Below are 17,791 nucleotides of genomic sequence, written 5' to 3'. Positions count from 1 at the left end.
ATAGGGCTGTTCTGCCCCCAATAAGGGGTAATTATATCTTAGTTGGGATCAAGTACAGGTACTGTTTTATTATTACAGAGAAAAGGGAATCATTTAACCATTAAATAAACCCAATAGGGCTGTTCTGCCCCAATAAGGGGTAATTATATCTTAGTTGGGATCAAGTACAGGTACTGTTTTATTATTACAGAGAAAAGGGAATCATTTAACCATTAAATAAACCCAATAGGGCTGTTCTGCCCCAATAAGGGGTAATTATATCTTAGTTGGGATCAAGTACAGGTACTGTTTTATTATTACAGAGAAAAAGGGAATCATTTTTAAAAATTAGAATTATTTGATTATAATGGAGTCTATGGGAGACAGCCTTTCCGTAATTTAGAACCCATTAGGGTTTCCGGATAAGGGATCCCATACCTGTATAATAAAGCAGTAAGTCGGAAGTGTTTTAATTTCACAGTCACTAACTCCCCTGTAATTGGCAAAGGTGCTATTAACACCTCTACATATCTACCTCACAAGAACCAGGGACTTCAAGATAAGTTGCCCAAGTGCAATGTAGCAACCAATCAGCACTTTGCTTTCATTTTCAAACTTGTAGAAGGCTACTTCTAAAACAAATTACTGATTGGTTGCCATTAGCAAATGCATTTAACAGTTATATTCATAAATACCCCCTGTCTTTTAGTTAAAGCACACCAACAGGACTTTATTGAGACACACAAGCTAGGGATCGACAGGGGGCAAAAGGCTCGGGTGAGCCCTGCACTAGATAAACCCAAGAGAAATGCACTGCAAATAGACATTGACTCGGGAATCAGTAGAGTTCCGGCAATCTAGACAATCTAAGCTACAGCAGAAGCAGATCCTTGCGGGGGGGGGGCACTAATACCCTAATTAATGAGCAAGTAAATCTATTCTATTGGTAGAACAGGTCAACTTACCATGTTTTGAGGCCCTAAATTGAATTTGCTGTGGGGTCCAGTAACATCTAGTCATGCCACTGACTCTGAGGATTGTATACAAAAGGTATGCACTATAGAAAGAATATAAAGGAACTATAAGAAATATATAGCTGGCTAACAGAGAAGAAATGGTACCTGTGTCAAGACTGAAGGTAAATTGAAATGGATAATAAACAGGGAAGACCCAGCTGAGCACCAGATAAGAGCCTGTGTAGCATAGAGCCAAGTTATTTTCAGAAAACACAAGGCCCATCACTTACTTAGGGGACATAATTCAATTCCCAGGCATTTCCACATCTCAAGAACCAGAAAGCTAAAAACTTCATGTTAAAAAGGTAGAAACACTGTTCCTATCTATGTAAATCAAGGAAGTCAACCTGTCAGCCTCCAGATACACATTAAATTGCCAGTCCTACACCCTTTAAAAGCAGGTGGAAGGCTGAACATAGTAGTCCAAGAATGGTTGGCATGTTTCTTCTTGGAACTTTTTCTGAGGACCCAGTTCACACTTTGGACCAGATTCAATTCAGTGAGAAAGAGGTTTACTATGTAAAAACTCAAGGATGAGATTCAATTTGACATGCAATTCAATTCAGAAAACATATCTTCCAGTTTATCATGTGAAAAAATTTGAACTGAATTAGGAGAAAAGTTTTTTCTCCTCAAATTGAATCTTGGCCATGAGTTTTCTTATAATAAAACATGACCTTTTTTTCACTGAACTTAATCTGGCCCAATCTCTTTGATCTGCCCTATGACCAACAAATGGTACAGTAGATCCATCTCCTTAATGACTATGAAGATTTCCATTCATCCGGGTCATGGTATATCTAGTGTCTAGTATAAATAAATCTAAAGCAACTGGACTTGTTAAGTAATCATTGAAGACGTTTCCCTACTCATCCGAGCAGCTTCTTCAGTTCAACTGACTGGTATAAACTGAAGAAGCTGAAGAACTGAAGAAGCTGCTCGGATGAGTAGTGAAACGTCTTCAATGAATACTTAGCAAGTCCAGTTGCTTTAGATTTATTTATACTAGATACATCTCCTTAATATTTAGTATTAGCATCCAGCTGGGAAGGAGGGTATGAGAATATAGATCCCTATTGTTATAAATAATTTATTAATGGCTAACAAAACTTACTGTGGTGCACAATAAAAGTAGGAAATCAATAAATGATAAAAAAAATACACAAATACAAATGTTCAGTGGATTTTGCTCATGAGAAATCTAATGGTGTTGGAGCTCTATAACGTGAACCAGTGGTAACCAGGTCTTGGTCACACCTTTAGCATAGAGGGGGCAAATAAGATATGATTGTGGAATGAAAAGAGTCCCCTATACTGAACATCTTGTGGCTTTAATATACCCAGAAATCACATTGGCTCAGTGAAATCATCACCCTCCAAGGCACCCATTCTGCCGCAGCGTTTAATCTCCCAAACATTCCAGGTTACATTCCCTTGACCGTGACACTCACTCACTTGAATATAAATGCCAGCCAGCCTTGTGACAGATCTATCTAGGAGATGAATAATATATGGAGACGCCATTTACAGCTTCATTTATTACTAAATCCAATTTTCAACTTGAAAGGTGACACCTGCCGCCGCACTCGCTAATAGGTAGGAAGTGGCTGTAATATGGGGATCATAAAGTAGCCTTTTGGGTACCCTGCAACCCCTTCCTAATGCTACCGGGACCCCACTATGTACCCCAATTATATATTTTTCCAAGGTGAAGCTTTTTAACAATATCTGAACAGCTGGATATACACAGTGGGGCTGATTTATAAATGTAAGGGCAAAGTTGCCCAAGTGCAATGTAGAAACCAATCAGCACTTTGCTTTCATTTTCCAACTTGAAGAAGACATCTAAAACGAATTACTGCTTGGTTTCCATTAGCAAATGCATTTAACAATTCTATTTATAAATACCCCCTGTCTTTAGGACTAGGGATCGGCAGGGGCAGAAAGCTTTGGTGAGTCCTCCACTAGATACACCCATAATAAATTCACTGCAAATATACAAGGCAGCCATACACGTAAAGATCATTTGTTACCCCCACTGACGTTCAGGGCTGAATCATCAGATGTGGAGGTAGAAATAATAGGAATTCTACATCCACCTGCCCTGAACGCAGATTTTGTTCGGGCGCCTTCAATGGCGCCCGATCAAAATCTTTTCACCCGGCCGATCTACGAGACAAACGTTATCCACAGACTTTGCAATGTCAGTCGTCTCGTTGATCCACCATACACGCACCAATATCATTGGTGCGTGTATGGCCAGCTTTAGACTCTGGAATCGGTAGAGTTCAGGCAATCTAGACAAGCTACAGAAGAAGTAGACCCTGCAGCTGCAGGGGGCACTAAACCCCTAATTAATGAGCAAGTAATCTATTCTATTGGTAGAATAGGTCAATTAACCATGTTTGGGGCCCTGAATTGAATTTGTTGTGGGGTCCAGTAACATCTAGGCATGGCACTGAATCTGAGGATTGTAAACAAAAGGTATGCACTATAAAAAAGATATAGCTGGTTAACAGAGAAGATATCTGGGAAAAGCCAAAGATGAAAGGACTGTGTTACTAAGTGGTGTATGTGTCAAGACTCATGGTAATTGGAAATGTATGATGGACAGGGAAGACCCAGCTGAACACCAGATAAGAGATTGTGTAGCTGTCTGAGCTGGGAGCCAAGTTCTTGTCAGAAAACACAAGACCCATCACTTACTTAGGGGACATAATTAAATTCCCAGGCTTTCCCTCAGTACAAGATATCTGTGGCACCTCAACTACAATATGAGCTATGCTGAGCAGAAGCCATAGAATTTAGAAATTCTAACTATGTGTGCTATCATTTACTAACAGCTACAGCATAAGATGGCAAAACTGACAACATGGTCATGATTAAAGGTCTCCGAGCAGGAGGGAAGCCACTGAGTTATAGAGATTTAGAAAAGTCAAAGGTTTATCAAGTTTGACCTTTCTTGTTGGTCAATGATGTCAGTAAGGAAAGGGAGGAGATCCTTAAGCAGAAATCTACTCATTTCTATGTGCCAAGTCCAACAGGTTTGTAGCAGATCCAAAAATAGTACTGTGTGCGTCTTTCCTTCTTGTCATGTCCTTTAGCCCAGCTCTTCTCTCCTGCCATATATAATTGATGATATTTTGATGTATGTGTCTTCGGGTAAAGCTGGGCAAGATAGCAATGCCCTTATCATTCTCAGATGTCAGACAGATGTGCATGTACTTGCTTCTAGAGTCATCTCTTGATATTCCATACATGCCTAGTGTACAGATCGGCCAGGGTAATGGTGCCCTCCTCTGCTGGTCTTTAGCAGAGCTTTCAGATACCCTGAAGAACTTCACAATGTTCCCACTGTGTTACCTTAGCTGAATGCCTTTAATGTCTGTATCAGAAATACTCTCACACTTTGTTGAGATCAAGTTATTCTTAGTGAATCCCATCATTCCTGCTGAATTCCAGTCAGCAACAGTTCTTTCATATAATTGTTATTCTTTTATTAGGAGAAATAATACATGATTTTGTAAAATGGTATTTATTACCTTAGAACAGTGATCCCCAACCAGCGGCACGTCACCCATCATCTCTTTTGAAGTGGCTCCTAATATCCTCAAAAAAGGTTCCCATTGGAGGCAAGTTTTGGCAGCACAGAGACACAGTTTTACTACAAGAAAAGCCTCCTACAGGCCAGCAGGCCACATGGGGCTACCAAATAGCCAATCACAGCCCTTATTTTGTATCCTCAAGGAACTTTTTTCATGCTTGTGTGGCTCATTAACACTTCTACAGTATAAAACACTACAAGTAAAAAAGGTTGGGAATTCTTGCCTTAGAACCTTAGTTGGTCAAACAAAAAATAATCAGAAGACCACATATTGCCCTCAACATTATTTTGTCCATGGGTTGCATAGCCTCTGCTCACATCATGAGTTAAGGTGGCCATACACCATTGGTCGCACAAAAGATCATTCCCAACCTCCACCTTCAGGGCTGAATCGTCAGATATGGAGGTAGAAACAATAGAAATTCTATCTCCACCTGGTGATTCAGCCCTTAACGTAGATTTTGCTCAGGTGCCTTCAATGGCACCCGATCAAAATCTTTAAACCTGGCCGATCGACGAGTCGACCCATATCGTACGATATTATCGGTGCGTGAATGGGCGGCTTTAGGCTGACTAACCACTCTAAAATGAAGTTTTTTTAGTCCTATCAAAAAGCTGAAGTCATGGTTTGGAAATTATGATTTTCTTAAAAAATATCCATAATTTACTTAAGAGTAAAGTAACTTGGTCATGCCAGGCCCGCTCAGAAGATCTTTTTGCAGGAAGGGGGGAGGTGCAACCAAGTTACACTACCAACTCTAAAACTATTAAGACTCATAAGTTAATTAACAGCCCCTCCTCCCCTGCCCCCCTCATAAGAGCACAAAATTATGTATTTTGATGGTTTCCCTTTCATATTACTCACAAGATCTCAGCAATATTTTACATACCTAATCCAGTCAATTTATATTTCTCTTTAGAGGTATTTTGTAGAACAACTTACAGAAAGAGTAGCCGCAAATGAAGCATTAATCATAACTTTGAATCTATTGGCCTTACAGCAACTGGCAAACCAGTTAAAACCTTTCTCTTTGTGGATAAGGTAAATAAATTCAGGCCAGTGGTTCCTAAACTGTGAAGGTCAATAAGGGTGAGTTTAGGGGTGTCCTAAATATTCTTGTAACTATGGCTGATAAGCTGATATACCATTGTCTTATACTGTATCTGTAGCCTTGTTTCAACTAAAGGGGCCCTAATTAAAGGAAAAGTAACAAAAAAATTTTTAAGTAAAAAATCTATTCTACCCTGCTGCAATAATTGCCTTATCCTGCACACCATTTATTATTTTGAATGCTTTATTAGAAAATACCTGTTAAAATACCTGAAAATACCTGGCTTGGCTTCCGGTCATTTGAAATAGGGCGATACGGCGATGCAGGGCAGAATCCACTATGCGACGATCGACTTCTCCTCCTAGCCTTCCTTCTGTATAGGAAGGAGTCAGGCTAGGATCGATCAATCGATCGTCGCATAGTGGATTCTGCTTCTGCATCGCCGTGTCGCCTTATTTCAAATGAACGGAAGCCAAGTTTTAACAGGTATTTTCTAATAAAGCATTCAAAATAATAAATGGTGTGCAGGATAGGGCAGTTATTGCAGCAGGGTAGAATAGATTTTTTACTCAAAAAAATTTAGCGCTACTTTTCTTTTAAAGGCTGGACCTGCAAGAGGGAACTTGAACTGAAAAAGTCCAACAATCAATGTACATTAGACTTAGATTCAGTAGTTTTCCTCTTCCCATTTCCTATTTCCCCTCACTGGACTTTTCAGAAGGTAATTGTATACTTGTCTTTTGTCTGCCGTAGGTATTTGGCTTCCTAAACTTTATTCTCTGGGCTGGAAATATTTGGTTTGTTTTCAAAGAGACCGGCTGGCACGCAGCGGGAGTGCAGAGATATCCTCACGAAACCACAGAAAAGCATTCCAGCACCTATAACCAGTCCCTAAACCAAGGGGTATACAATCAAGACAACTATGGGCAAACCCCAGGGTACGACCAACAGCAAGCGGGATATGGTCAACAACCCAACTTGGGCCAGACAGGAGGACTTGGCCAACAAAATTATAACCAGGCTCGATATAACCAAACGGGTCCAACTTCCTTTGCCAATCAAATTTAATATGAAAAAACAAAAATGATATATTATTTATTGCAGACAGCTTGGCAAGATACCTTTACAGGGAGATAAATGGTTTCCATTTGAGTGATGGAATACATAACAAAGCTGGTTCGATTCCAGTCGTAGCTGGTGGGTGGTACCTTAGAAGACCCGGTGATCCTGATCATTAAAATGTAGAAATGACTTGTCTTTCCTGTGTTGTAACCAAATTTTGTAATTTTAGCAAATTTCATATGTGATGATTCAATACAGTGCTCTGGGTTTTTATTTAATTCCATTTCATTCTGTGCATGCCGTGTGTAGCCATTGCTCACCTCAATATTCTTCACGTGTTTGTGCATGACGACTTCTGTGGCAAAAAAAACATTTTCACTCTGTGAAATAATTTTTATAAATCATAGATATAAATATATGTTTGAGACAACATAGTGAAGGATGTGGGCGCTCAGTCTGGTCCTGGACTCTTTGGACATTTGTGATTCTTGTAATGCATTTTACTTGTTTATGAAAAGAAAACCTAAGGGCTCATTCACGTCCGTAACTGCTATTGTGGTCAAACAGAAACGGGCGCAGTCATGCTACTCATCAAATTTAATAAGTTGCGTCCTAAATTGCACTTTGCACTCGCAAATGGGCCTTCCAGGGTTGTATTTTGAACTAAAGATTAGTGTTGGATACTGAAGATGCACAAAGAAATATGACATTTTCAAAACAAACCTAACTAAGCTATGATTGGTTCATTAGATTTATTTGATGAATTGTATAGTTATACAATATACTGTGCTAGTTTATTAGCAGGAAGAGGAGCCTAGGGCATATTTCCACCACAGTGCAAGGTTAAAATTTTTACTTTTCTGGGCTTTGACGGTTTTTGTAAAAAGATCCATATCCCTGTGTTTAATGTGTGCATTATCTGAATTTAAAAGGCAAGTTCATATAATAAAAACTGGTTTTGTTGGTGGACATGAATATTGTATCGCAATTTGGTTGGCTAATCCATGAAAGTGGTACACATAGTACATAAAACTCCATTGTTTGTGAAGATTCATCCAGGTCAGGGTATATCTGTAGTAATAAGTCAAATCAACTGGACTTGCTGTGTTTTTTCTTGAAGACGTTTCGCCAGTCATCCAACTGGCTTTCCCAATTCTCCATTCCAGTTGGATGACAGGTGAAACGTCTTCAAGAAAAAACACAGCAAGTCCAGTTGATTTGACTTATTACTACAGATATTAAACCCTATTGTTCTTGTTATAATGAACTACTGGGGGAAGAACTAGTTTTGTATGAACCAAAGTGGCACCAACACAATCAACTCAAAGGCCCATGTCCATTTTTCTAAGATGACGCATACATTGAGCATTTTGGAGAAGGTTTGTGTACAAACATGGAGAATTTCTTAAACCTGAGATTTTAACCAGCTCATGTTTCTAAACATACTGTCATAGGTTGGTAGGTACAATATATATATACATATTATCTATGGTATTTTAGAATTTATCGACTTGTAATTTTATTGTACGGCTGTTGTATGGACAGCAGAGAAGCACAACGTTGTGGTCTTTATTATATAAATATCTAAAAACTTTATTGTATGATGTATGGCTGCTAAGTGGTAAAATATATACTGTAATTGCTATTTTACCCAAATAAAGAATTACACAGAGTACATTATTTCTTCTTCATGAGTTTTATATTACAGAAGAAAAATGTTCATCCTTTTTTTTTAATTAATATTATTATTCAAGTGGTACAGGCTGTGTTCATGTTCCCATACAAACATACACCCTTAAAGTTGGGTTGTCCATATATTGCTTTGTATATCACAGCAACCCAGTGGGCTGTAGCGCTCCTTAGACCAGTAATATTCCTGGCACTATGACTAAATGGCTGATACAGGGATATGCACCAAGGTACACCATGGACAAGTATTGGGTATGAAAGGAGGACTTTACCCCAAAAAAAAGTCAAGAAACCACCACCTTGAACTCTTGAGTTAGAATTCTTGAGGACCTTTATCCCTAAAAATATAGTAATTTCTGAAAAAAATTCAAGCTTTAGGATATGGGGTCATTGGGATGGAACTACAGAAATCTTTTTCTGATTATCCAGTTAAGGAAATATACTCTTTGCTTGGCCAACAAAAATGTGCAATGGGTGCTACCGTTACATCAATATGTATATATCAAGTGGTCACAAAGCACAAAAATGTTCATGTTTTTGCCAAGAATGAACCTTGCAGCCCCTGAATTATGCTCAGTGTCGGACTGGCTCACCAGGATACCAGGAAAACTACCAGTGGGTCCAGGGGTCAGTGGGCCCTCCTGCTACTGACCATTTCATCATGGTCATTTGTTATTTTTGAATGGGAATAAACAGGAAAAATAGATGGAAGGATAGATGTTAGCATCTAATTAAAAATAATAGGAGAATAAAGATGTTGAGTGAGGAAAAACATTTTGGAGACAGGACCCATGGTCTAAGGCAGTGATCCCCAACCAGTGGCTCGTGAGCAACATGTTGCTCTCCAACCCCTTGGATGTTGCTCCCAGTGGCTTCAAAGTAGGTGCTTATTTTTGAATTCCTGGCTTGGAGGCAAGTTTTGGTTGCATAAAAACCAGCTGTACTGCCAAACAGAACATCCTGTAGTCTTCCAGTACAAATAGGGGCTACCAAATACCCAATCACAGCCCTTATTTGGCACCCCAGGAACATGTTTTATGCTTGTGTTGCTCCCCAAGTCTTTTTACATTTGAATGTGGCTCACAGGTAAAAAAGGTTGGGGACCCCTGGTCTAAGGTTTTCTGGTGGGCCCCTGGGGTCCCAGTCCAACACTGATTGTGCCTCTCTCTGTGTGCAGTGTTTCCTGTGATTGGCCTTGCTGTTTACAGAGTGGTACATGGGTGCCCATGGCATGCATCTAGCTTCTTTATCATTTAAAACGTACAAGGCAAGAATGCCAGGGGTATATAATACATGTCACTAGGAAGCCTTGTCCTTACCACCTGATACATATTATGGGTGCCAAATGTATCAACATTTGCCAAATTGTATCCAAACATTGACGAGTAAAGGGGTAGCCAAGTGAGAAGCTAACAATGGTATCATATCCTTTCTGAATTTTAAGATTTCCTTCATCTATGGATGCCCTTGTATCTTCTGGAAGGACCAACTGGTAAATAAACCATTAACAATTGAATTATATGGCCCCCTTATATATTTATACATAGTTATCAAATTCACCCTTAAAAGAGAAGGAAAGTCTGGATAACTGGGGGTACCAAGATGTTAGGCACCCCCCAGTGATTGCAATCACCTACCTGAGAGTGCAGGAGACAGACAAGGAAAGGAAGAGGATCACTCAGTTGCATGAACCCCAGGCCGGTGCAGTTCTCACCTAACAGGAGCACCAGCCCGGGGTATCAGGTAAGTGATTACAATCAGTAGGTGATTGTAACTTTCCTTCTCCTTTGCTCTTCTCAAGTGTAACCAATCACAACTCGGCCAGCTGGAATTAATGGTTTGCATCATTTTGTGTCATCTGCAAACACTGATACATTACCCTTCCCTACGTCATTAGGTCATTTTAGTTGCTTTGGCAAAATCCAAATAGATGACATGTATTGCAACCCAACTACCCAACTATTTCCTACTAAACTCATTATAAAAAGCAATCAAATTTGTCTGACGTGACCTGTCCTTCATAAAGCCAAGCTGAATATTATTCAATGCCATTCTCCAGAATATAATCCTTATTGTGATCCTTTAACAAACCTTCTAATAACTTGCCTAGCACAGTCAAATTCATAGGCCTATAATTGCCAGGCTGAAATCATAATCCCTTTTTAAACATTGGAATTACATCAACGTTCCTCCAATCCATAGGTACCGTACCGGATGAAAAGGAAGTCTGAAAAAAATCAGAAATAGGGGGCTGGCTAAAACTGAACTAAGCTCTCTAAGGGTGTATTCCATCTGGTCCTGGTGCCTTCCTCATGTTAATTTTGCATAGACATTTCTGTACCATATCCCTCACTCAATTGAGCCAGAAAGACATAGTAAAGTAAAAGTATTAGAGTTGAAGTTGGTTAGCATGCAAGTCAGCCTTAGATACAAGGAAGCCAAAAAACAAACAAGCCAAAATAGGGAATGAAAAGGACATTGCAGTGAGGAGCAAAATGGAATTATTCTGTAAATTATTAAAAATTAGGCAAGAAGGGGTAAGACCCTGAGTATCAGAGGGAGGTAAATTGGTTGATGAGAACAGGGAAAAAGCAGAGATTCTGAACTGTTATTTTTCATCTGTCTACACAACTGATAAACCAGCTAATGAAGGCTTCATTTGTAATAATATAACTATTGATGTATGGGTGGGTCAGGATGGGTATCTAGAACATGTGAAAATAGGCAAAATAAGGTCCAGGATTGAATGGTATTAATCCCAGAGTAATATAAAAGCTCAGCTTTGTGATTGCTAAACATTTTTACTTAATTCTTTGAGGTTTAGCTTGGTGCAGAGAGATTGGTGAATTGCTAATATGCTGCCATATTCAAAAAGCCTGAACACTATAGGCCTGTCAGTTTAAAATGAATGGTTGGAAAGCTTATGGAGGGGGTCATACGGCATAGGGTGCTGGAATACATTGCACATTACAATACTTAACTTTTGTGCCAGCATGGTTCTATGCTCAGTAGCCTTCTATGAGGAGGTGAGCAGAAGCCTAGACAGAGGGGTGGCATTTGATACAGTACCACACAGAAGGTTAATGGTTAAATTAAGGAATATTCACCCGGATCAACGTTTTTGTACTTGGACTGAGAACTGGAGGTAATAGGAACATTTTTAATTAGATCAGTGTTGTCAGTTGTTTTTGAATGTGTTAATGACCTTGAGGTGGCCATTGTCTCTATTTTTTCTGATAATACCGAAATGTGCAAAACTATAAATTCCATACGGGATGCTGCCATTTAGCAGAGAGATTTGACTAAACCTGAGAAATGGGCAGCAAACTGGCAAACAAGGTGAGAAAAGCATGACAACAAAAACCACTTAGTGTTGCTGCACACAGACTGACACCAGTGGCGCTGCATGAAGGAGCGGTTTATATATCAGCAGTTTATTACAGGCACCATCTCATCATTCTATCTCAGTATTGATAAATAAGACAAGATATCAGCTCACACCTCAACTGCCGAATATGCTGTTATAAATAAAGGAAAGCAGCATAGCAGGGGCCAGAGCCATCCTATAATAGGAACATTAACTCACTACTCTGTGCCTCTGTCTGGGGGTTCATGTTCCATTAGCTTCAAACATTAAGTTAATGAGTCTGCGGCCCATTCGGTACCCTGATACATACGAGCGGATCACATACATACAGCCAAAGAACTCAATTGCTTTTTCATGCATAACCCTTGGTGTCTCATTAAATACAGCTACATATTTCCTAAATTCTACATTACTTGAGTTTTACATGGTACATACGGTCAGATGGGCTAACGGCATGGCCACCTCCTAAATATTTTATTTCACAGCTCTCAGTGAGTCAAGTTACTAAAATAACATCATTAAGTACTGGTTATATGGATATATGTTAAAGGTATTCATAGCTCATGTGTCATATTATTAATTATAGTAAAGTTTTAATTATTTCCATTGTTCTCTTTCTAAAACTTTCTTCTCCCATTGCCATCCTGATGTGTACTTGTATCCCCTTACAATAAGAAATACACAGGGATTGCAGTCACGGACACAACCGCAGCAGGAATGACTCCTAGGTTTAATCATAGGTGATCAGGATTGGATTGGCCCACCCGGATACCGGGGAAAATGCCCGGTGGACCCAGACCCTAATGGACCCTTCCCCCATGCCCACCACCCCCAGCCGTCCCTGGTGCCTGCTCCTCTGAACTATTTACTTTGATGTTAAAAATTAAAGATGGCTGTGTGTTTCACAGAAGGGGAGAAGTGAAGCAGAGGGTGAAAAAAAATGGGAGGTAAAAAGGTGAAGGTGGGAGGGTGCAACGTTGGCCCTAAAGGCAGTAAATTGGTTAAGTCGGAGCCAATGTCATAGAACAATTCACAACTTAGGGGTGGTTGTTTCTGAAACTCAAGAATCTTAGATAGAATTTACTGTATATATATATTTATACCTCTACTACTACTACAAATTATTCCCCCTAATTATAGCAGAAAGGTTTAACAATTTGTAACATGAATGTTTTAGTCCCTCCTCCCCTGCCAGGATTTCAAATGATGCAGAAAGAGAAGAACTGTTTAGCAGCTGGATTTCAGCCTATAAAAATGGTTATTCATACTTTTTGAAGGAATAAATTACGACATTAGGTATATTAGGGGTTTCTGTGTTTTGTAGGGCTCATTAACAAATTTTGCTTTGGAAGCCAGAGTTCCCCTTTAATCTTCAATGTAACTGTGTTTAGTATTTGTGTTTAGCACGATGGCAGCAGATTGATACTAAAAAGTATCTACTAGGCTACAGATGTTCTAATAATACCTGTAGGCTCCTTTGAGTTATTATTCTAGAATAAACTTGATTTTCAAAGGAACGTTTTTCTCCTGGAGGAATGATTTACGTTTATAGATCTTGCCCCAGAAACTGCCATAGAGTTGAAGCCTTTTTCGATCAATTCTAACCCATCGGGGCTTTCCGGAGCGGCACTGGGTAATAACAAGCTCTTAAAATAAAGATGGACACAAAGTGGTAGAGTTTATAATCCTTCCGGGAGGAGTAAGGGAAAGGTGCTACGCGCTGAGGGTGTATCGGCGCAGGATGGAGGGATATGAATGAGCATCATTTGCATGAGGAATGGAGGTTCGGAGAAGGCGCCGTGATACCGGAATTAATCATCTTGACAGTAAATGCTTTGCAGCCTTTAATTTCAGGACAGTTGCAGATGAAAGAGTCTCATTGGCAGATGCATCATGTGAAAATCCATTCCCCCCCCCCTCCAAATTCTTCTGTGTTAGGGGAAAATAATATTTATCTAGAAACCTTACACCCCTTTATAGTATAGGGCTCCCAGTGCGCATGGATATGAATGAATGTTACAGATGTGCGTGTATCTAAGGGTATTTTATTCTTACTCACATCCATTCCTATTCTCCCTGGGAATCTATAGGGAGCAATGCTGCGCCTGTGCCTTACTGAACATAAGCACTGCCCAATCGGCCACACTGTCTAATGGTCCCATTTAATAAATGCCTGTATTTGTTTAATGAGTGGTGGAAATGCCTTTCTGCTCCTAGATCCCAGTGGCACAAGAAATAAAGAAAAACAAACAGCCATAACATTGGATGGTATTTAGTCCCATGCATTTCCATAATAACCATTCACTGAGGGTATGGGTGCTCAAGAAATACATATTTGGCAAATCAACTTTTGGGGTTGTTGACTGTCAGGTAGAGATGTAGCGAACTGTTCGCCGGCGAACTAATTCGCGCGAACATAGGGTATTCGCGAACTTTTGGCGATGTTCGCCATTTTGGGTTCGCCGCGGGTTTTTTTTTGCACTGCGTTTTTTCGCCTCGGTTTTTTCCGCCGCGTTTTTTCGCTTCGGTTTTTCGCCTTTGCGTATACATAGGAATAGCTTGCGGTTTTTTTTTGGCGTTATTTTTTGGCGTTTTTTTTTTGCCCCCCTCCTGCATGCCACTGTCCAGGTCGTGGCACCCTTTAAACAACTTTAAAATCAGTTTTCTGGCCAGAAATGGCTTTTCTAGGTTTTAAAGTTCGCCTTCCCATTGAAGTCTATGGGGTTCGCAAAGTTCGCGAATATTCACGAGTTTTGCCGAAAGTCCGCGAACGGGTCCGCGAACATTTTTGGCGATGTTCGCTACATCCCTACTGTCAGGCCAGCAAAACAGTGAAGTAAGGATCTGACAAAATGGTCAGAAACCGGTATAACAAATGAAATTTAGAGAGCACCCAGGAAGTTGCAAGCAAAGTCGAATATTCGGCATTGAACCTTGGTCCTTAGCATCTATTTATTTTGAATTTTTGAGCCATATGCAATGATGTCACACAGCGGCACACTACGCAGAAGCTGATACGGTGATATTGCAGCCATGGGCATCACCATCTTTGATACGAAGCAGAGCGCTACAGACAGTGGGGGCCCAAAGATCCCATCAAGCAAGGAGGTGTGGGGGCCCACAGATCCCAATCAGTAGGGGGTGAAACCCCATTCACCAAAGAGGGAGGAAGGCAACAGTCCTGGGTCTCAAATTCCTGCCCCATCAGGTACCTCCCCTCTCCACCTGAACGAGCAAATCTCAGCATGCAGGAGGGGTGGGTGAGCAGATCCTGGCCAACATGGGTGTTGGGGCTCATTGTTGAGGAAGGAAGTCAGTAGTCCTGAGTTGGTGGGGCCCATAAAAGCCTTAATAACTTTTGGGTTGGTCTATGATCTCCTGAAAATGCAGATGGCAGATGAGATTAAATGTCCATACATTCTAGTTGGGTTCTGGTGGTTGGCAGGGTGTTCTGATATAAAATGCCTTTCCTGTGGGCCCTGACTGACCCATTTTTCCACAGCAGACACTTTCTTTCTAATGCAATGGCCCTACTGCACTCTGCTCTGATTTCCCTCCCCTAAATTCCAAATGCCACGCAGCGCTAACCCCCTGCCCCAAACACCCACTTGCATGGGTCAGCACAAGGCATGTGGCACAGCTCCTACACTGCAATGGCGGGTCTGCCTCTCTGTCACCGACTGGTAATAAATGTAGGGACCCATAGGGTTAAATGGCCCATATGGCTTTAAATCCCTACAGGTTCAGTTCCCTTAGTTGCTGGGCAGAGGGGAATGTATCTAAGTATGTATGTATGTATGTATATCTTTATTTATAAAGTGCTACTTATGTACCCAGCGCTGTACAGTAGAATAGAATAATACAAACAGGGGGTTATTAAGATAATAATAGATAAATACAAAGTACAACAATAAATACAAATAAATACAAGATACAGTTGCAATAAGTTAAGAGTCAAAGACACAAGAGGAAGGAGGTCCCTGCCCCGTAGAGCTTACAATCTATATGGGAGGGTAACGTACAGACACAAATAGGCAAATATAAGTGCTGTAGGTGACAGTGGGTGACAAGTAAGTAAGTTCATTAACCTATACAGGTGCTCGCAGACAAGGAGAGGGAATTCACGTCCCCCCTTTTCCCCAAGTTTCACAGAAAAATTATTTTTTTCCGTTTTGGTTTTATAAGAAAAGGAACATTTCCCAAAGAGACGCACTTGCGCCCCAGTCTGTGAGGCTGAGGGAAATTCCCGCCGCGAGTGCAGCACCAGGGGGAGATATTTTTATCCGATGTGACACGGGGAATGAGTGATGGGGCAATAACAGCCCTTACCCGCGTCACTAATTAAGGTCTTCTTATTGATGGGGCAACCGTAATATCTATGTGTTTGCCTCGTCAGTAAAATTGCATGTAATTTTTAATTCCGCAGGAGAAGTGGGGAGAAATATACAGTTTAAGGTTCTTTTAATGGTTCTCAATTATGTGAGTAATGGCTCTGTCAGATGGCAAATTAAAGATGCTCTTTATCTGTGACAGTGAGCGGCGAGGAAGTGAGTAAGGTGAACGTCCCTACTCATTATTACTCACCAGTGTCACCCTCCGCCGCTCTGCCAAGCACTTCATTCTGCCAGCCATCTGCTGGGGCTCAGCTACGCCTGCTGCTCCGCACACAGGCACTCACACGTTGGGCAGGAAGAAAAAATAAATCCACAAAATCACTACATTGTCCACTTTCACTAACTTTAACCTATCCAGAACACTTCTGCCACTATAATGGTATTGCCCTGCTGTATAGATATCCCTAATCCATAAAAACCTTCCCATTATCTGCCATTTTTGGTTATTTGAACCTGTTCTGTGGCTGTTAAAGGGTTTGGACAATTAGAAATTAGATTTTTCTGCAACTAATGCATTATAGTATGGTTTAAAATATCCCTGAATATGTAAATCCTGCTATCTGATTCCCATTGTAAGCAGCAGTCCTGCCCTGCTTTATGGCTGAGATTCTAGCTATCTGTATAACAGAGCATTCTGTCACAGTGGCACAGATCCTATCTGATCCCCCCCCCATTGTAAGCAGCAGTCCTGCCCTGCTTTATGGCTGAGATTCTAGCTATCTGTATAACAGAGCATTCTGTCACAGTGGCACAGATCCTATCTGATCCCCCCCCATTGTAAGCAGCAGTCCTGCCCTGCTTTATGGCTGAGATTCTAGCTATCTGTATAACAGAGCATTCTGTCACAGTGGCACAGATCCTATCTGATCCCCCCCCATTGTAAGCAGCAGTCCTGCCCTGCTTTATGGCTGAGATTCTAGCTATCTGTATAACAGAGCATTCTGTCACAGTGGCACAGATCCTATCTGATCCCCCCCATTGTAAGCAGCAGTCCTGCCCTGCTTTATGGCTGAGATTCTAGCTATCTGTATAACAGAGCATTCTGTCACAGTGGCACAGATCCTATCTGATCCCCCCCATTGTAAGCAGCAGTCCTGCCCTGCTTTATGGCTGAGATTCTAGCTATCTGTATAACAGAGCATTCTGTCACAGTGGCACAGATCCTATCTGATCCCCCCATTGTAAGCAGCAGTCCTGCCCTGCTTTATGGCTGAGATTCTAGCTATCTGTATAACAGAGCATTCTGTCACAGTGGTCAAAGCCTTAGTCTGAAACCAATTCAGAGCATTTAACTAAATTAATTAGCTAGTTATAGAAAAAAGAAAGCTTTGCGGAACATAAGAAACAACTTCACACTATGCAGCTGCATAATTCAAAATATTAAAAGTGCATATTAATAAACAGTCACATTTAGGGATATTATTAAATGCCATTTGGGTGGGCAGAATAGCTGCCAAGCTGCACATATCTCATTGTAACACCCGGAGCCTCATTCCATGGGCAGTTGTGCAATGGTATTTGCTTTTCTTCTCTAATTAAACCGAGTAAACAAAGGGCCCGGCTAATGAGCGCTGAATAAAACCCAGCTTGCTGGAACTTGTTGCACGCCACTGTTGCTTAGCACAATT

General features: G+C 40.7%; 1 protein-coding gene across 2 annotated transcripts in view; it reads left to right on the top strand.

Annotated features, from left to right (window-relative positions):
* synpr (synaptoporin) overlaps positions 1 to 8,393 on the top strand; it is a 115,291-nt gene extending 106,898 nt beyond the window's left edge. Inside the window, exon 6 of one of the 2 annotated variants that reach the window (XM_031900229.1) lies at positions 6,405 to 8,393. In XM_031900229.1, coding sequence (XP_031756089.1) covers positions 6,405 to 6,719 — 315 coding nt within the window. In that variant the 3' untranslated portion in view covers positions 6,720 to 8,393. 2 annotated transcript variants of the gene reach the window in all.
* Positions 8,394 to 17,791: the final 9,398 nt, after the last annotated feature.

The sequence above is a fragment of the Xenopus tropicalis genome, chromosome 4 (genome assembly GCF_000004195.4).
Source record: "Xenopus tropicalis strain Nigerian chromosome 4, UCB_Xtro_10.0, whole genome shotgun sequence".
Classification (NCBI taxonomy): domain Eukaryota; kingdom Metazoa; phylum Chordata; class Amphibia; order Anura; family Pipidae; genus Xenopus; species Xenopus tropicalis.
The sequence above is the reverse complement of the archived record's forward strand: the minus strand, read 5'-3'. Positions and strand labels throughout refer to the sequence as shown.